Source organism: Sinocyclocheilus grahami, unplaced genomic scaffold (genome assembly GCF_001515645.1).
Source record: "Sinocyclocheilus grahami isolate Dianchi unplaced genomic scaffold, SAMN03320097.WGS_v1.1 scaffold220.1, whole genome shotgun sequence".
In the NCBI taxonomy this organism is placed as follows: Eukaryota; Metazoa; Chordata; class Actinopteri; order Cypriniformes; family Cyprinidae; genus Sinocyclocheilus; species Sinocyclocheilus grahami.
The window spans coordinates 661,970-681,508 of record NW_015505399.1 but is presented as its reverse complement, the minus strand read 5'-3'; the positions used below and the strand labels follow the sequence as shown (position 1 = coordinate 681,508).

Below are 19,539 nucleotides of genomic sequence, written 5' to 3'. Positions count from 1 at the left end.
CTATGTGGGAAGATTTGCATAACGCCGGACAAATGTTCACGCAAAGAAAGGCGGCGTAACTTTTATTCTTGCTGTAGTTTTGTTGTTTCCGCCGCCATGTCGTAAAGACGCTGTGTGCTTCATAGTGAAAGCGAAACTACTTTGTTTGGTAGGACGATATCTGCTTCGTCATGCCTGGAACTGATCCGTGCTGGTTGCTGAGGAAATACTACAACTTTGCGCTGTCGATCGTCGGATCGGCTTTCACCGTGGACGAAGCGGAGTCCAGCCCGGAGTCGTCACATGTCCTTCCGGACGCTCCTTCGTTGTAATCGCCGGCCGCGCCGTTCTCAAGCCCACCTGCCTCTGCTCACACTAACCCTCCCGCCATTCCTCACGCTAGCCCCCGGCCTCTGCTCACTGTAGGCCGCGGTGTGTGATGCTGTTTCGTTGTGAAAGCGAAACTACTTTGTTTGGCCTTCCAAAAATGGACACGACTAGAAATCAGTGGTTAAGTTGTATTTACAACACTGTTCCAGAACACTTCAACCCAAATATTCAGATGTGTGCAGCACATTTTATGGACGACCGTTTCCTGATCCGGGAAGAGTAGACTACAATGCCGGCTGTTCTGACTCACAGACTGTAAGTACGTCTTTTATATTTAAAGAGTTTTTATATTTTATATATTTAAAGCGAGTTTTTTGGGCAGTGTAGAGTAGTGCTTGTTGTTTGTCATTTCTCCGATCACAAATGCAGACATGGTTTTATGTTTACGAGGCTTGGGTGAATTAAGCCCAAGTCTTTTCTTGGCAGTTTTCGTGAAATTCACCATTGTAGGCTCTAAAATTATGAGGGGAAAGGAGATTTGGACAACACATGCTGGACTCAAAACCTCCATCATTAAAGCTCTACAAATCCAATGTGTTAGGATCATGTGTGTTACCACAGTGCCAAAGCTCCAGCAACTTCAGCTTTCTGTAGCCTTTAGATGCAAGATTAAGGCTGAACTCTGTTTGTAAAGGCTTTGATGATATTTAAGTGTTCTCAAACATGAATTGGAATATATTCAAATCATCAGCCCTTCTGAGCTTCAGGAGGGCACAGACATTGTTATTTTTGTCCAAGATGTTCAATAACATTTCCAACTGGCAGACAGATGGGAGAGGGCTGGGGAAAACAGCACCAAATGCTCTTTTTCGGATCCTGAAGTGACAAGAGGAAATCGTAAAGAGCATATGAGAGGACTTCAGCATATGCACTGTTTAGGGTGAAAACGAGAGAAATTATTAGGATTGTTTTTAGTCAAGTTGGAGAGTGTACTGAATAGTGTTCCTGCTCATCAAGTAAAACACAGGATGTTAACAAGGTCAGAGTTCGATTCCCAGGAAACACACATTATAAAATCGCTTTAGCTAAAAGTGTCAGCCAAATGCATAAATGAAGACATTACAGGCATCCCTGCAGATGGCACAGAGATCAAAAGAGAACAAGTGAGAGTGGTTACATAATTTCAGACACAGCTGAAAAGCTTCAAAGGAAAGACCCAGAGAGAACTATCTGCAAGAGTCTATCTGTGCTTCTTATTCTGCAATGTAGTGGACTTGATCTTTAAAATCCTCAGGAAAAAACAAACAAGAAGGGTAAAGTTTAAGATGGGAGAAGAGAAGAATCCCAGAGAAGGAGAGGCTCTGCAGTCATCTGAGAGCATCTTCAGGCGTCTTTATCCTCCATGACTGATGATGCGTTTATGTGAGCACTGCTAACGTCACTCATATTGCAACTGGTTGCCAGGGTTTCCGATTATGCAATTGTGCAGACAATCAGTGATGCTTGTTTTAGAAGTGCTGAGGAAAAGCGATGTCTGTGTGAAAGAGCTCTGCAGCAAAACCAACTAATCAATGTTAGCTAATAAATACACGTACATTCAGTCACTATAGTTGCCAAAAGGTCCCAAACTGCTTTAAGTCAGTAAATACAGAGACATGCATGCACACTTAGAGCAGTACGAGAGATTTGCTCCGACAGAGAGGAGAGGATGAGGGTAATGGTACCTGTAAGTGCGGTTCCGCTGATTAACAGACGCCGTGCGCACAGGACTTTGCTGCAGAATGGGCGCCATACTGCGTGTGGGGCTGGGGACATAGTCATTTGGCACCACCGGAGGCCGTACTGGCTCAAGCGTTCTGTAGGGGGAGTGTCTCCTGTCGGAAAAGACAGCAGGTCAATAACCTTGGGAAAACTTAATCAGACAATTACTAGCCTAGAAAACTTAAAGCTGCAGTTCGTAAGTTTAGCCTCTTTGTCGCCATCTCTGTTTGAAAACCTGCAATTGCAGCTGTTTGCGGAATTATCTTCCTTGCGTGGGTTGTGCGCCGGCACGGCTCCAGCGCGGATGAATCTAATGTTCTGAAGAGTATGTGTGGCAGTCAGTCACTATCTAAAAAATCGGTTAGCTCATATCACATCAAACCGTGCAAATTATTATTATTGTATTACTTTATTCTCAAATTATGAATGTTAACAACATCAGCATTGCGCGACTGAGTATAGTGTGTATTAGCGTGTAGATTTCAATTTCTGCACAGTCTAAAACCTTCTCCAGAGTGCTTAGGACCTCAGACTGGGCTGAAGGTTTACCTTCCAACAAGACAATGACCCTAAGCACACAGCTGAAATAACGAAGGAGTGGCTTCACAGCAACTCTGTGACTGTTCTTGAATGGCCCAGCCAGAGCCCTGACTTAAACCCAATTGAGCATCTCTGGAGAGACCTAAAAATGGCTGTCCACCAATGTTTACCATCCAACCTGACAGAACTGGAGAGGATCTGCAAGGAGGAATGGCAGAGGATCCCCAAATCCAGGTGTGAAAAACTTGTTGCATCTTTCCCAAAAAGACTCATGGCTGTATTAGATCAAAAGGGTGCTTCTACTAAATACTGAGCAAAGGGTCTGAATACTTAGGACCATGTGATATTTCAGTTTTTCTTTTTTAATAAATCTGCAAAAATGTCAACAATGCTGTGTTTTTCTGTCAATATGGGGTGCTGTGTGTACATTAATGAGGAAAAAAATGAACTTAAATGATTTTAGCAAATGGCTGCAATATAACAAAGAGTGAAAAATTTAAGGGGGTCTGAATACTTTCCGTACCCACTGTATATAAAACCATTTTGATTTACTTAATATCTGTTATTCTGAAATTTTACAATCAGAACTTTTAGCATTCCAAAGCAAAACAGTTATAATTCACCAACAGCATGATTTCGGGTTTCTATCTTTAAAAGATGTGCTATTTTTACCAAAAGACTATGCTTCTTGACTTTTTTTTTTTATGAAAGAAATAAAACACTAAAGCAACAGTAGACAAAATCCTCACAGGAAAAAAAAACTAACAGACATAATGAATCTATTAAAAAGTCACATTTCTTCCAAAAAACAAATAAGTAAATAAATACATTTTGCTTAGCCTAAATAAAATCATGCTATTTTGCAGTGACATTTTAATGACAAAGGACATTTCAACCCCAGATTCTTATTACCATAATGTGTGCAGGCACAATCATATTCCTACAACTGCCCCTCTGTCAGATACTAGGTAGACCGGAGTTCCCCACCTCGTAAAAATCTCATCAATGAGGATACGTGCTATCTGAGGTGCTTTGGCCACACGTATTGGAAACAGTTCAACCCATTTTGAACAATAGTCTACTACGACTAACAAATGTTCATTCTGTTTTGGGCTCTTTGGAAAAGGCCCCATCAAGTCTACACCCAACATATGTCCAGGCTCAACGACAGGAGTAGACTGTAGGTAGCCTGACAACTTGGAGAGGGTTGGTTTATACTTCTGGCATGTTTGGCATTCCTTGCAGTATTTCCATACATCACTCCTCAAACTTGGCCAGTAAGCAACTTCCATCAATCTCAACAGCGTTTTTAGTCGACCCAAATGCCCACTAAGTGGGTTGTCATGTGCATATCTTAAAAACTCAGGTCGCAAACAAGCAGGTAATTACCAGCAGTAATTTTGGCCCTTTTTGTCCGTCCGGTACACTGCGGAACAAGAACCCATTTTGAATAACATGGTGAACTCTAGATGGATCTGAATTAATCTGTAAATTAGCCTTTTGGCACAACTCTTGTACTTCCGGGTCATTCTGTTGTGCTGTTGCGATATCTGCCCAGTCAACAGGTAAATTGGCCGGGACTCCAGAATCTCTGGTGGCTTTAACCATTGCAAGCATGTGTGTCGAGGTAGTGTCTAAACTTCGGGATAATGTGTCTGGGACAATATTACACTGTCCCTTTCTGTACTTCACCTGGAACTCATAGCCTTGAAGTCGAATTGTCCAGCGAGTTAATCTGGATGAAGGTTTGGGATGTTGGAAGACCCAAGTTAAAGCGGCATGATCAGTGATTACCTCAAATGGTGTTCCTTCCAAATAAGCTCTCCATTTTTCTGTAGCCCACACAACTCCAAGACATTCCTTTTCGGATACTGAGTATGACTGCTCTGCTCCTCGAAGCGGTCTAGATGCATATGCAATCACATGCTCTTGTCCATCAATCTCTTGTCAACACAGCTCCGAGACCAATTTCACTTGCATCAGTTTGTACCTTGAAAGGCTTGTTGAAGTCAGGAGGGATAAGAACAGGGGCTCCAGACAAATCTTGTTTGATCCTTTCAAATGACTGCTGACATTCTTCAGTCCATGTCCACGTAGCTTGCTTCTTCTTTAGTGAATGGAGTGGTGTGGCTTTTTCAGATAGATTTAGAATAAAACGGTGGTACCATCCAGCCAATCCCAAGAATCTTTGTAAATCTTTGAGAGACTGAGGTACTGGGAAATCACATATTGCTGCAACCTTAGCAGGGTTTGTTTTTACTCCTTCAGAGGATACCACATGGCCTAGAAAGGAGAGAGATCGTTGCACAAGGTTACACTTCTTGATATTCAACGTAAGACCGGCTTGTTGGAGACAGCTGAAGACTTGATTCAGGTGTTGTAAATGTTCTTGTTCATTTTTCGAATACACTACTATATCGTCTATATAAACAAAGCAACACTTCCCTCTAATGTCTTTGAGAACACACTCCATCAACCTTTGAAATGATGCTGCAGAGTTTTTAAGACCAAATGGAAGACGCAAGAATTCGAATTGTCCTGCTGTTGTTACAAATGCAGTCTTTGGAATACTGTCAGGTTCCATTTCCAATTGCCAGTATCCGCTCTTCAAATCTAGCGTACTGAATATTGATGCTCCATATAAAGACTCCAGTATGTCTTGGATCTGGGGCATGGGATAACCATCCAAGTGGGTTTTGGCATTCAGTCCCCGATAATCCACACACAGTCTTAAATCACCTCCTTTTTTAGGTACAATGACGACAGGCGAAGCCCATGGAGAAACTGAGGGACGAATAATATTCTTACTTAACAGCTCTTGAATTTCATTATCAATGAACTGTTGTCTTGGTACTGACACTCTGTATGCTCTCTTCCTAACGGGTATTTCATCTGTTGTGATGATTCGGTGTCTTACCATTTTGGAGTGACCAATTTCGTGAGTACAGACAGTTGGCCAATTTCTCATCAGACTTTCTAATTTATTTTTAAATTGATCAGTGGAGTCTGATTTCAGGACCATTTGGTTGATGGATTGTAAGGTTTCTACTGTCATTTGTGGTGTAGATAGTGCAAGATAGAATTGGAGTGAAGGTTTGGAAGATTCATGAGACCACAGCGGAAATCTCTGCACAATGCCATCATCCTTGGGAGAAAACCAATATTGTAAGTTCTTGAAATCTAATATTATTCCTGAAGTCCTCAAGAAATCCATTCCCAGGATGATTGGAACGGTCAGATCAGAGTCTCTCATTACATACAAGGTTAACTTAAACATCTTGCCTTGCAGTTCACACTCCCAATCAGATTTTCCTAAAGCTGTTTGACTTTGGCCGTTTGCTAGTAGAAAATTTTGTCCATTACTTGACTTCCATACCTCATGATTTTTCAGTTGCCTCCAGCAGGATTCCTGAATCAAAGAAAGTGTACTTCCTGTATCGATGACAGCTTGTAAGTACCTATTTCTCAGCAGGATATGTAAGGTAATCATGTTCGGATCTTGTATTGGAGTACTTTGGACTGATTGCATTACTCTTGTGTTAGCATGGGGAGGTTTAGGAACTGTTTCTCGGTTAAGTTGTGACTTCTTTCTTTGAGCCTCAGAGTTAACATTATTCCAATATTTTTTTGATTCCTCCAAATCTTTCTCAATTTGTGTTCCAATTCTTACTAATTCACCAACATTTCGTACTGTTCCTCTAAGTAGGCTGGCTAAACGTGGGTTACAATTTCTAAGAATGGACTGCAAAATCTCTTTTTCGGACATATCCTTTTTCCATTTTAAACAGAGGGCTCTGTAGTAAAAAGCAAAATCTCGTATGCTCTCTTGTGCACCTTGTTTTCTCTCTAAAAGCCTTCTAGCTGTTTCATCCTCATAGTCTTCATTCAAAAATGAATGTAGGAAGACTTTCTTAAATTGTTCCCAGGTCTGTACATTTCTCTTCTCAGCCACCCACCAATCTTTTGCAGTGTTCTTTAAAACAGAGGTAAGGGAAGCAAGTATTTCATAGTCAGACAAGGGTCGAATGGCTAGATATTCCTCACATCTCTCAATAAATGAAACGGGATCATCATCTTCACTGCTATTAAAGTTTGGGAACTCTATCTTCACAGGTGGAACTACCGAAAGGCTTCCAGAACCAGACAACTGAGTGTGACTTGATTGAACTTGATAGGTTTGGTTATTGAATTGGGAAACTGAGGGTGACGGGATGGAGCTTTGGGTTGGACGAATTGGCGTTGACTTCAGAGGGATGAGAGATTTGAACTTATTGTCAATCTGGGTGTCTCTTCGTTTTAAGCAATCTACCATTGAGCGACCCAAGTCTTGGATATTAAGTTCAAGTTTTTGCTGAATTCTAGAACATTCCCTCTCCATTCGATAGGTTAGTCTGTCTTCCATTTTCTTACATCTACTCTCCACTTCTGTCTGAGAAAAACCTTCACTCACCTTTTTATTACATTCTTCCAGTCCTTTTTCCATCTTTGTGAGTCTCTCCTCTAGCTGTTCCAAACTGTCCATAACAGAAGATAAAGAGTTGAACTCTGGTCTTTCTTCCATTTCGAATGGTGGAGGTGGTGGAAAAGAAAGGTTATCAACAAACTCAACAACTCTTTCCTCTTCATCTTCAGAGTCGATATACAGTTCACTGAACGTACTGACAAGCTCTCTAATAGGTTCCCTCCTGGTGACAAATGGTTCAGTGGTAAAGTCAAGCTTGGGATCAGGTTCACACTCACCCTTGACTTATACAAAAATCATGTTGCCCTCTACTGCCTCCAGTGGTGAGGAAGATAAGTCCTATAACAGGCTTGTGACTGTTATACTGTGATACATATTTGTATTTTTTTTTACTGTATAACAGTAAACTAATTACAGTATTTTTTAAAAATCAGCATAAAGTACAACAAATACTAATTTTTTCAACTGTACAATAATGTGAATTCACCCAAAAATGCACTTTATTGTCATGAAGATAAATGTCACAAAGAAAATTGCAAAGAAAATCTTAATGGTCCTTTAAAATAGACGTTTTTAATATAACTATTGACATCTTGACAAGTTTTGTGAGATTCACCCAACAGTTTTAACAGATATATACAGATTTACTATTTCCCATCACTTGCATATGGATTTTATGAGGGAATGAGCTTTAGCTGTGTTGTGTTGCTGACCTGTCCATTAAGCAGTACACAATCTGGCCTGCAATGATCAGCCATCATGGGGCGACACAGGAAACCAAGAGTGCCAATCTGCACAGCTAGTGCTCAGAAAACAGGGCAGGACACACCCTCTGTCCTCAATGCTCAAACATCAAGCTCCATCTTAATAATGAACACACTTTAAAAATTGAGCATATCTGATCTTTCATAATCAGTTTCACGCTTTCACAATTTTAGATACCAAAGCATATTTCACACGCCTCTTTTCTGACCCAAATGTAAAATCAGGCTCTTCACTGGCATAAAGGGAAACAAGGGATGTGAAGGATAATGTCATCTGTGGAGCTGAGGCTGAATTCTCCCTGAGGACTAAAAAGACATGACCCACACATGTGCTCCTGAACTCAACTAGAGCTGTGTGTGACCTACACTGAAAAACAGGCTTTTACTAGGAAATAAAAACTTCACTGTTGTTGTAGAAACGTTATTATAAAAAAACATTGTTTTAAATGATCTGATAAGTTAAATAAAGGACCAGTCAAATGTTTGAATACACTTGATGTTCTACATACTGGAATGACGAATTAGTAGGTGTGCCGAGTCAAGTAGAATTTTTCATTCACTTCATTTATCATAAAAGCTTTCCAGAATATATGTAAATCAACACATTGTATGCTGTTCAAGGACCTCAGAGATGTGAGTATTACGAGCAAACACTTGAAATGAGTCATTCACTGCCACAATCTCAGTGGCCGATTCTCTCATTCGTGACCACTAGAGCTACAAAGCGCATATACATACCCTATGGTGCCTTTGCCTGGCATTGGGGGGCTTGGTGGTTTCTGTGTGGGAGGTGTGGTGTGAAGAAGGCCGCCCATCTTCATGTTCTGGGTGTTCACCTATGACAATAACAAATCAACAACATCAAAAACAGCCTTCAGCTATCAACAAAAACATCTCAGTTTCACGGAAGAGGAGGAAAAACAGTATCTAAGTTGACAATAGCCTAGAACAGCCTCATAAAATGTAGAGCCACAGAGAGAAAGACTGCAAGAAAGTGTTTTATCTCATTTAGTTTTTAGAGAAAACAAAGGAAAGCCCAAACAAACAGAACAAGCTCACACCCACACACACACACACACACCTACTCCTGAGCAACATGCAACAATAATAAAAATGCAAATGTAATATGGAAAGGATGAAAGAAGAAACAGGGATGATTGCCAAATGGTTGTTCAATTATTATTCGCTCCATTCCTCAATGTATATATAAAAAATTTCTGAGCATCCAAATATTGTTTTAGTATTAACTGACAAGCCTTTAAACCTACAATGAATGAATCAAATACAGAATATCAGTATTCTCAGTCCATATTTAGGTCATATGAACTAAGGAATCAAACCTTATTCCTTCTCCATTCATGTCACCTGATCATAAGACAGCTGTAAAGGCCCTTACCTTGAACCTAAGCAACCACTTAAACCAAGAGCGAAGCAGAGAACAGAGGTGAGAGGAAGCATAGAGAGGTTAGTGACACATCTCAGACACAAAGAAAACCCACGTCAGATTCTAGCATTTGTTAGTTCAAAAACATGTTAGTCAGAAAAATTGTTCCTCTCAAGGTGAGCCCATGTCCTACCTTCACACCGTGACCGATATCGTCCAGCGTGCTGTAATCGACAGGTTTGCGAATGTACCGCACCGGCCTCTCGGGATTGGCTGGAGCAATGATTTTATGTGTGCGGGAGGTGTTCTTATTGGTTGTGAGGATGCCGATCTCCCGCCTTGCCACTTTTTCTTTGTGGATGTCCACCGTCTGTAGGGAAAAAAAAGTTTGAAAAGTTTAAAGAACTTTGAAATCTACTAAAACCAAACTGGGTCATTTAGAACTATAACCATATTCGTATTCATGATATAATAATATAGGACATTTGCATACAAAAGTCTTAAAAGGGTCATATGATGCTTTTTTAAAGATCATCATTTTGTGTATTTGGTGTAACAGAATATGTTGACATGCTTTAATGTTCAAAAAACACTATTTTTCAAATACTGTACATTATTGTAGGTCCTCTATGCCCCGCCTCTCTCAAAAGCTTCATTTCCAACAAAGTCCCTCCTTCCGACAAGCGGTCTGCTCTGATTGGCCAGCTGACCCAGTGCATTGTGATTGGCCGAACACCGCAAGCCCTCGTCGGAAATGTAACGCCCCTTACCATAATCGCGAGCTTCATCTTTCAAAATAAATGTAAAGACAGAGCCCGAAAGGGGAACAGAGTCGCAGACACAGTGATGAAGCTGGTATGTGTTTGCAGTACACAAGCCACGGTTAAGACAGCTGACTCCACTGTGATGTGACCCCTCCCCCTCTCTCGCTCTCTCTCTCGCGCACACACGATGCGCAAAATAGGAAAAATTATGGCCTCTTTAAACTTCATATTTGTGGAAACAGGTTACAAAACGCAGAGTATGTGTGGTGAATTATTAAAGCATGCAGTTGCGAGAGGTCTGAAATCCCTGTCTGCGGAGTTCTGTTTCATTTCACACGGTAATTTGGGAGAGGATCGTGTCAAAAGCACTTCACGAGAAGAGCTGCATTAGATGTTGTGCCGCTGTGTTTAATCGCTTTAGAGCCCGTGCTGTTGACAGCTGTTAAATAAAAAATAAGAGAGGAAACACAAAGGGGAGATAAGCCGCCGCTGCTGCTGGCATCTCAAACACAGCTAAATGATTTTCAGCACTAAGTGACAGTGATATGGTAAATAGGGATCGAGTCCAGAGCAACAGCTGAGTCCACAGATGAGGGCAGTCGAGAAAAGACAGATCAGAAAAACGGAGACAAAAAAGAATGAAAAGTGGAACAGAGAAATCATCCATGATGGAGAAATAGGCAGCTGCTGTTGACCTGGGATGCATTTCCCAGAAGCGTCTCTAGCAAACTATGGTCGCAATTTCCATCATTAGCAACATAGTTCAACCAGCCAGCATTTCCCAAAAGCATAGTTCCAACGAACATATGCAAATAGCATTGCAAAGCTGTGTGGTTGAAACTGCAGCTCTTGGCCTGTGGTTAGAAGCATAGTGTCTTGTTAGTGTGACTTGTGGACTTATAGATTATGATCTTGAGTAAGATAAGCAAGCTATCTTTCATTCCATATCCATATATAAAATACACTGAAAACAGTAATATTGTGAAAAAATGCAGAGGTGGACCTTAACTAAGTGTTTTTACTTCATTACTGTACTTAAAGGCACAATATGTAAGATTTTTTTATTAAAATATTCAAAAACCACTAGAACAGTGTTATATATTTTGCTGACTTGTGTGCTTACATTATCCCAAATGTTTCGAAGAATGTTTAAATCCAGAGAAATAAGCGATTTTAACTAGTGACACGGACCGTGTCCATAGTGTCATTGTGTCGCCAACCAACGACGTCATAAGTTTTGTTTTGTAGAAAACATGGAAACACCAAAGACGCTTTAATATGTTATGCGTTTTATTAGACCGGTGACGACCGCACAGAGTAGCATAATAATATAACTTTCAAATGTATCTAGTATGATAAAACAGCGCTGCTTTTTCCCCCACATATGCACGATTGGAAGCAGCGGAAGCGGTCGACTGTGGCATAATAAAAGCTCCGCTGCTTTCGAGCCGTGCGTCACGCTCGTTCAGCGGCCTCGCTTCGCTTCGACGGCTTTCAGCCTCACCCTGCTTCATTCTACTACGTTAATAAATCATTAGCTCATCCATGAACATGATTTCTGCCTGAGCCCCGTCGGATTGCATCGGCTGTGGGGATGAAGACGACAACTTCCATGATTCCACACTTAGTCACGGTGTCGTCAAACTACACCTTTGTCTATTTGTTTATTTTGAATACGCGCCCTCTAACGGCGAAAATTACATATTGGGTCTTTAAATACAGTTTTCAAGTATCTGTACTTTACTGGAGTATTTTTATTTTGGGAAACTTTTACTTCACTATATTCCATATCATAATAATGTACTTTTTACTTCACTACATTTCATAAAAACATGTCATTCCTCATTCCATTTTGAACTGGAGAAATCGTCATGCGTTTATTATTGTAAATGAAAATCATATTTGGGTCACGGGTGTCTATTGTCTGCAAACTAAAGCTGCTGTAAAAATATTTGTGTATTGCCATCTGAACGAGGTAGGTTTTACTTAAAAAATAAACATAACGTTAAAATAACGCAAATTAATGCCCATGCATCTAACCCACTGCCGTAGCACTTTCAAATGATGCAAAACTTAAACAAATACAGGTAATTTACAAAATTAAAGTTCATTAAAAGTATGTTTTTTTTTACATATTAAAAGTTTAGAAGTTTGAAGCAGATAACTCCACATTTCATGTTTTAGAAAAAAAACACTCGTTTAATCTTTGTAATCTCCTCAGATGACAATGTAGATGCCTGACAAACGTTGTTGTTGTTGTTGTTGTGATCATAAACTGTATGGATGTGATTACACGCAATACACTTTTCCCTCACCATTGTAATGCTCTGCTTTTGCAAGTTTCCGTGAAAACGTTTCAGCTTTTTCGCCCTGAAGAAGATATCACGGGTTCATCAAGTTCATCGAAATTATCCATCCTTGATCACTTTTAGTCAGCTTTGACGAAACTCCTCTCAGCTAGCACGTCTTTTCAAAGTGACTGGCAGCCTTGTCACCTGACCTGAATACAGTGCGCTGATTCGCTAAAATGGACTTCTGTTAAAAAACAACAAGGGCGTGTAGCGTCTGGACCACTCAAACACACAATATATATTTTGTTAGCTAGATTTAACAAATACTCTGTAACACCCCAGGAAGCTGAACAGGCCCCTGGTCCATAGCAATGCTGACACCCGATACGTTTACGACCTCCTGGAATTTAGGTGAAGAAAATCGCTTCCTTGCCCATAAGGAAAATCCACAAGGCAAGGACTTTTCTTTGCTAATTAATTAATAGGAAAACCTTTCTTTGAATGAACACACATGATCCTTCAGGTCATTGGATATATTATTGTCATTGTGTATTTTGTCTGATATTTTTAGACTATTTTAGGCATGCTTGTGAGGGAACCCTTTCCTGTCATCCTTTCACTATAAGTAACTCTACCATGTCTAGTATCTATCAATCAGCTCTTTTTTTTTTAAAGTGGCATTTATCGGTTTTTGCAAATGAACTCTTCATTTGGCAACACATTTAGTTTTTCCTCATTTCATTATACTACATGGTATATGTTGTTATTTTCACTTATTTACACACTTGAATTATCAGTAATTTTTAGTAGTAGTATGACATGTATTTTTAGCAGGAGTATATAGAATTATAAAATAAATAAAAATATTAATCATTTTTTTTTACTTTTAATACTTGAGTACATTAAAAATCAAGTACTTTTGTACTTTTACCCAAGTAAAATTGAAAAGGATTACTTTTATTACAATTTTAAATAATTTTTTATTTGAATATATTATAAAATGTAATTCATTCCTGTAATGACAAAGATACATTTTCAGCATCATTACTCCAGTCTTCAGAGTCACATGATCCTTCAGAAATCCTTATAATATGCTGATTTGCTGCTCAAGAAACATTTCTATTATTATCAGTGTTGAAAGCAGTTGTGCTGCTTAATATTATTGTAGAAACCTTGATACATTTTCAGGATTCTTTGATGAATAGAAAGTTCAAAAGAACAACATTTATTTCAAACAAATCTTTTGCAATATTATAGATTTTTTATAACGTCACTTTTGACCAATTTAATGCAACATTGCTAAATAAAATAAAAAAAATACTAAATATCATTAAAAGGCTGTTTTTTTAATCCATATTTGAGTTGCATGTGTGTGGTCTCTTGTCCAGTTACTTTGGTATTGTGAATAGTTACAGCTCAGAGCTTTGTGCAATGTAACGGTCCAGATGTGACGCTATAGTGAGGAATTTACCACAAGTGGTAGAGGAGAGACAGAGTGAAAGAGAGAGAAGGAAAAGAGAGAAGGTAGGGGCATGATCACATAAATGAGTATGTGTGACTAACATTTGCTTGTATTTTTGGCTGGCACAAAACACTACAGCAGTCACACCAGACCCCTGCAGTTACACTGCATCTGAATTACAGCTCTTTACAGTCTGTGACTCTGTGGGAAGATGTTTAATTACAGAATCAATGAGACTCGAAAAGTGGCTGGACAAGGATCCTGTCTGATCAGCCAACCAAAGATCTGAACAATTAAAACACAAAAAAGCAAGGCAATCTTTGGTAACTGTACTTTTAATGTGAGGCCATTTTTGAAGGCATAATGTTTGATTAAAGTAAAGTTTAGTCAAGTTTAGCGTCAGAATCCCTTATTATCCAGCCTCTTGTAATCTACCTTTTACCTAACCATGTCACAGTCATTTACCTGTCACCTCCTAGCAGACTCTTCGAGCCGTCAGTCGTTCTTCAGTAAATATAGCCCAGAGTGTGAGAATGTATGGGGAGGTGTGGAGTGTTGCTAGGTTACCTGAGAGATGTGGTTGATGGAGGACTCCATTCGGCGCAGCTGGGAGGCCTGGATGTCGAGCATTTGGAGCACATTGTTGGCGAGTGTGTTGATCAGGTAGGCCACACTGGCCAGTGACTGAGTGGTGTAGTTCTTGGTTTCCTCTAGAGCGGCTTGCTTGTTTGGAGACTGATGGAGAAATAAACGAGCAATAGTCAGTGCGCCATTAAATCTGTTCAGCCATTTCAAAGTGTGATATTGGAGTACGCTGAGTGATTTTTAATGGTTAAAAAATATATATTTATTGCAACTCGTCTCCATTCATGTTTATCAACTGAGCTTTTGTTGAAGCATTTTTTAACACCGCAACGAACAAACAGCAGAAGCTGTTTAAGCATTAGTCCCAAAATCTGTCAAGCAAAATAAACTGCTACTAACATTGCTCAATGAAACCAAAACCAAATCAAACTGGGACCTTGAGAGTCAGAATCAAGCCAAATCAAATGGATAAAATGAGTTGTTTACAAGCTGCTCTCTTCACTGACAAGCGGTTTGCAAGTTTCGCTTCTTGGATGTAGGTAAATATCCACCTAATCCAACACTTTCTGCTTTGTCTTAAAAAGTTTCCTGTTAGAGTGAAAGACTGCTGGGATTCAGCGTGTGAGTATGAGTAAAATGTCTTGATCAATCAAATTGAATCACAAACAATTTCAGGCCTTATTATGTAACCATTTGATCAATTAGAAGAAACAATCATTCATTAACAAATTTGGAATCACTAGTTCTGATTCTAAAGTGCAGAAAATACACAAGATTATTGCTGAAATACTATAATTGAAACTAATTATCAGGTTAGTATAGAGTAATCACCACCATCAGAAAGAAATTTGTCAGTAATATTCTACTGGGGCTCGTGCGACGCCCCTGGTGTGGAATGTCAGGATCTAAGCAGTTCTACTGTGACATCAAGCTGCACAGTCACATGACCCGGGCTTTAATCCCTAGGCTGACAGAGAGAAAGGTACATGTGTGTGTCTGTGTACACAATTCCTGTCTTTGTCCCAGGACGGTACCAGGAGGGAACAGTGAGAGGTGACTGTTCCCTCCTGTAACACACATTAAAAAAAAAAACCCACATGACAACAGACCACTGTGGATCTCAAACCACCTTAAACCATCAATTATCTCATAATACAATGTAATTTAACATCATGACATATAATATCTAATAGCTAATAGGGCTGGGCAAAAAAATATTGATTTCTTGATTTTACGAAACAATATAAATTCTTAAATCCCAAGAATCGATTAGTCTAACCTGTTTTCAGTTAATGAAGGAAACATTGTAGCACACCTCTCATCCAATAAATCACAATAAGCTTTGTGCTTTGTTACTTTTGATATGAAACGGTCTCAGATTTCAAATTCTGCCCATTTTATTACAGTATTCAAACAATAAGCGCCGTTTTGGCGCTGTTTAATGTGGAGTGACAAATCGGTGTAGTGCCTCAGTTCAGTCGTGGCAGTTGAACTGATCAACTCCTCCACTTCAATACCAGTTTCAGCAATAAAAATAAACATGAATGAACATCTGAAGGTATCCGAAAAGAAAGAGTACAACTTACCGAAATCTGTATCCTGTCTCATGTAATCTCTCAATCAGTGTTTCAACCGCGCAAAGACGTCAATATAATAGCTTTTAAACAATGTCATGTAACGTCACATTTAACTTGCTTAACTCAGAAAAAAAAAAACATTCAGTGACCATAAACTCGTTAGTTGATTTTTTTTTTCTTGAGAAAATTTGGCATATACTCAAATCAAATCCTGAGATTTGTGTCAAAACCCAGCCCATTTCTTCGATAATTTCTTCCACAGTTATCAGATGATGCAATCATCTGAGAAGATAATTGCATCCTCCTAGCTAATAAATCAATTTATCAGTAAATAGCACTTCACCTGCTCATCTAAACTTACATGAATCTTGTGAATCATTCAGTCGCATGGATGAATTATTCTCACATAATGATTTGCACCACTGAATGCGTTTACTGCACTGAAATGCTGCAGGCCCAGAAGAAGCTGTGGGCTTGCAGTGGGCAGGCATGTAGGCCAGGAAGGCCCATCCTCCCCCAGGACACACAACAACACACTGACACTAACATGCAGACACAGTGCGCTGACCCAAGCTGATGACATCACAGCTGCATCCGAGCAGAGAGAGTGGAGGAGGAGAGACCGTCCCACACAGAGCTGACCCTTCAACACTACGAGAAGCAGCGTCTGGAGAGGAAACACGTCCCTCACAACCGCTGCAATGCACCGCTCATATAGAGATGCTCCGGTGAACAGATACACTGAGAACAACTAGTCAATAATCACACCAACATTTATTTCCTTTTTTATAGATTTGTTTTAGAATTTCAGTTAACATTTATTTTATTTCAATTAATGAAGAATCTTTTTTATAGTTTTAGTTTTAACTATAAAAACCTGATACTAGTAAAATGTATTAAATAATATTTTGAATAATGTTCTTAGTCTGTCCATCCTGTGATGGGGTTATCCCAGACAGAAGTTAATTAAATGGAAATTAAATTAAATACAGTTTATGTACCCAAAATATCAATAATGACCAGGAAAAAAGCTTGAAATACACTGTGACTCTTATTTTGAAATGTCTACACTGTTGACTGTACAGTTGCAGGCTGCTCATTCAAGTTCAGATGAAGGAAATAAAATATGCATTCTTACAACTGTCTAAAACATATTACCATATAAATATCATATAGTAAACATTGTCATAATTCATCATTAGTTCATAAGCAATCGTTTGGCATAAATGTGCACTTTTCATTGATTAAACCCACACTGAAGCAGTCTGAAGCGCTGCTGCGCGTCTGTAGAGCACGCAACAGCACCGTGTTTTCCCGCTGTTAGATCAGATACAACGCAAATGTATGTAACTACTACCACATAAGACATCAGTCCTCCTGACTGGATATCATCCCAATTGTCCTTGCCTAACATTTTTGTCTTTGAGTTTTTGTCATTAAAAACCAGTTTTTAATTAGTTATCGTCTCGTTTTCATTGGTGAAAAAATTGACGAAAATAATTTGTCAATGAAATTAACATTGGATTAGTGGTTCAGTGAGTCAAATGCTTATGAATCCAGTGTATGCTGGTCACTCTGTATGCTTGTTTTTTTGTGCAGCTTAATAAAAAGTTATCTTGCCCGTGAGGAGGGAGGGAAGGAATTATTCAGATGTTTTTCAAACAGGTGTATTTAAAAAAAAAAAAAAGTGTGTCTGTGTGACCCCTGAACTGACGTGGGTCTGCAGGGCAGGTTTGGGAGAGGCGAACGTCTGCTCGTTATTTCAGCTGCTTTTGTCTGAAATGAAAAGAAAGCAGGTACAGGAGTCATTTACTGGCCGGCCCACTGAACCACACAGTACATCTCTCTGTTTCAATCGCACACAAACAGAGGCAGGGCCTGTGGGTAATTACACGGTAGTGTGCCCATTAATGACTGTTCAGCTGTGTGCTCACAGTACTGACCACAGCAAAAGGACACACTGATTTTTCAGTGATGACTCAAATAATTACACTCTGAAAATGAACAGGTGGGTAGAACAAGAGACACTGATGACACTTTTGTTCCTCATGTTAATGCACAGAGCTCACAGCTCCTTTCATCAGAAACCTCTCCAGAGACCTCTTTCAACAGTAAGAGCTTTTCAAACAGGGTGTCAGACCGATGGTGACGCTACTGACATGACTACACTTTTCTGAAGCGTGACTGTGGCTCAGCTCAACTGAAAGCAATGAACCTTACAGATGAGCTGAAGCAATAATCACTGTCAAAGGATGCCTGTCTCAAGTAGTGCAGTACAATTCAATTGAGCAAATCTGTACATTCAGAGGGTTCTTTTCAATAAAGCTTTCAAAAAGAGAGCGAGAGAGAGAGAGAGAGAGAGAGAGAGAGAGAGAGAGAGAGAGAGAGATTCCTTTTCATTTCATCAAGATTTTTGCCCTATAATGGCCATCTATCCCCCGCTTTCTATATATTGCCACCAGGCATCAAAAACGTATATTGGTCGACCACAAGTCATTGCTCAATAGTGTACCCAGAAGCACTTTACACCTCTCTTAAAGGGATAGATCACCAAAAAATGAAAATGTTGTCATTTACTTTACGTAGGTTGTTCCAAACCTGAAAAAGTTTCTTTCTTCTGTTAAACACAATAAAAACAGTTGATGGCAGCCACTGACTTCATAGTAATTTGTTTTCCATACTAAAGAAGTCAATGGCTACTGTCAACTGTTTGGTTACCCACATTCTTCAAAATGCCTAATTTTTGCAATCAACAGAAGAAAGAAACTAAGCATCACTGTCATTATTGATCATTGACAGATTTCTCTAAATCCCATTTTGATTCACAAAATCTTGATTTGATTCTTATTGCGATTTAATTCAATATTGATTTACAGGTACAGCACATGTTGATTTTGAAACAATCTCTAAATTAATGGCGTAAATTATACAGGGAATTGCATTACTAACTTAAGTGAACAATATTTTGCATTCCAAAAACATATTCCAAAAAGTTAAAGTAAAGATAACTAGTGGTCGACCGATATAGTTTTTTGACAGCCGATGCCGATATCTTGGAAAGCAGGGTGGCCGATGGCCGATATAATTGTATTTATTTGAATTAATATTTAAGAAATTTGAAAACGGATAAAAAAATTAATTTGTAAAATAAACATACTTATACTTCAGATGACAAAGTATTTTCCACAAATAAATAAATATTTAATAAAAATATAATTAAAAAGGAAGTAAACTGTAACCAACAGAGCACTCAGTATTCTGGGAAGTTTGTGTGCATTGGGAATCATATTTTTTCAAATAAAGCCAAGGTAACACTAATTTTACGTACAGCACACAGTGAAAATGACATGAATATGACAGTGGGCAAATGCATAAAGTGCAGCATAATTTGAAATCACAAATTTAATGTTTAAAGCATTCAATTTGCACGAACCGAAAGTCACGCAGAGAACACGCGATCATGCAGGTCACATGCACACTTCACAAGATCTCACAACTGGATTCGACTAAGTTTGCTAGGTTTGTGAAATTAAATTTTCATTAGCCATTTAAAGATTTGTTTAAAATGATGTAAAAGCTGAATGCTGATGGCAAAAGAGAAAGTATTATAATGTTTGCCTTTCTATTACTAATAATATAA

The 19,539-nt window shown here is 39.1% G+C and overlaps 1 protein-coding gene across 11 annotated transcripts in view; it reads right to left on the bottom strand.

Annotated features, from left to right (window-relative positions):
- abi2a (abl-interactor 2a) overlaps window positions 1–19,539 on the bottom strand; it is a 54,999-nt gene that overhangs the window by 11,508 nt on the left and 23,952 nt on the right. For 6 of the 11 annotated variants that reach the window (XM_016287271.1, XM_016287273.1, XM_016287278.1 and 3 more), the window contains exons 2-6: window positions 14,305–14,472; window positions 9,414–9,590; window positions 9,233–9,250; window positions 8,575–8,672; window positions 2,034–2,183 (exon numbers count right to left, since the gene is read on the bottom strand). In XM_016287271.1, the coding sequence (XP_016142757.1) occupies window positions 2,034–2,183; window positions 8,575–8,672; window positions 9,233–9,250; window positions 9,414–9,590; window positions 14,305–14,472 (611 nt within the window). The remainder of the gene's footprint in view (window positions 1–2,033; window positions 2,184–8,574; window positions 8,673–9,232; window positions 9,251–9,413; window positions 9,591–14,304; window positions 14,473–19,539) is intronic. The other 5 variants (XM_016287275.1, XM_016287276.1, XM_016287280.1 and 2 more) reach the window with 1 other exon arrangement.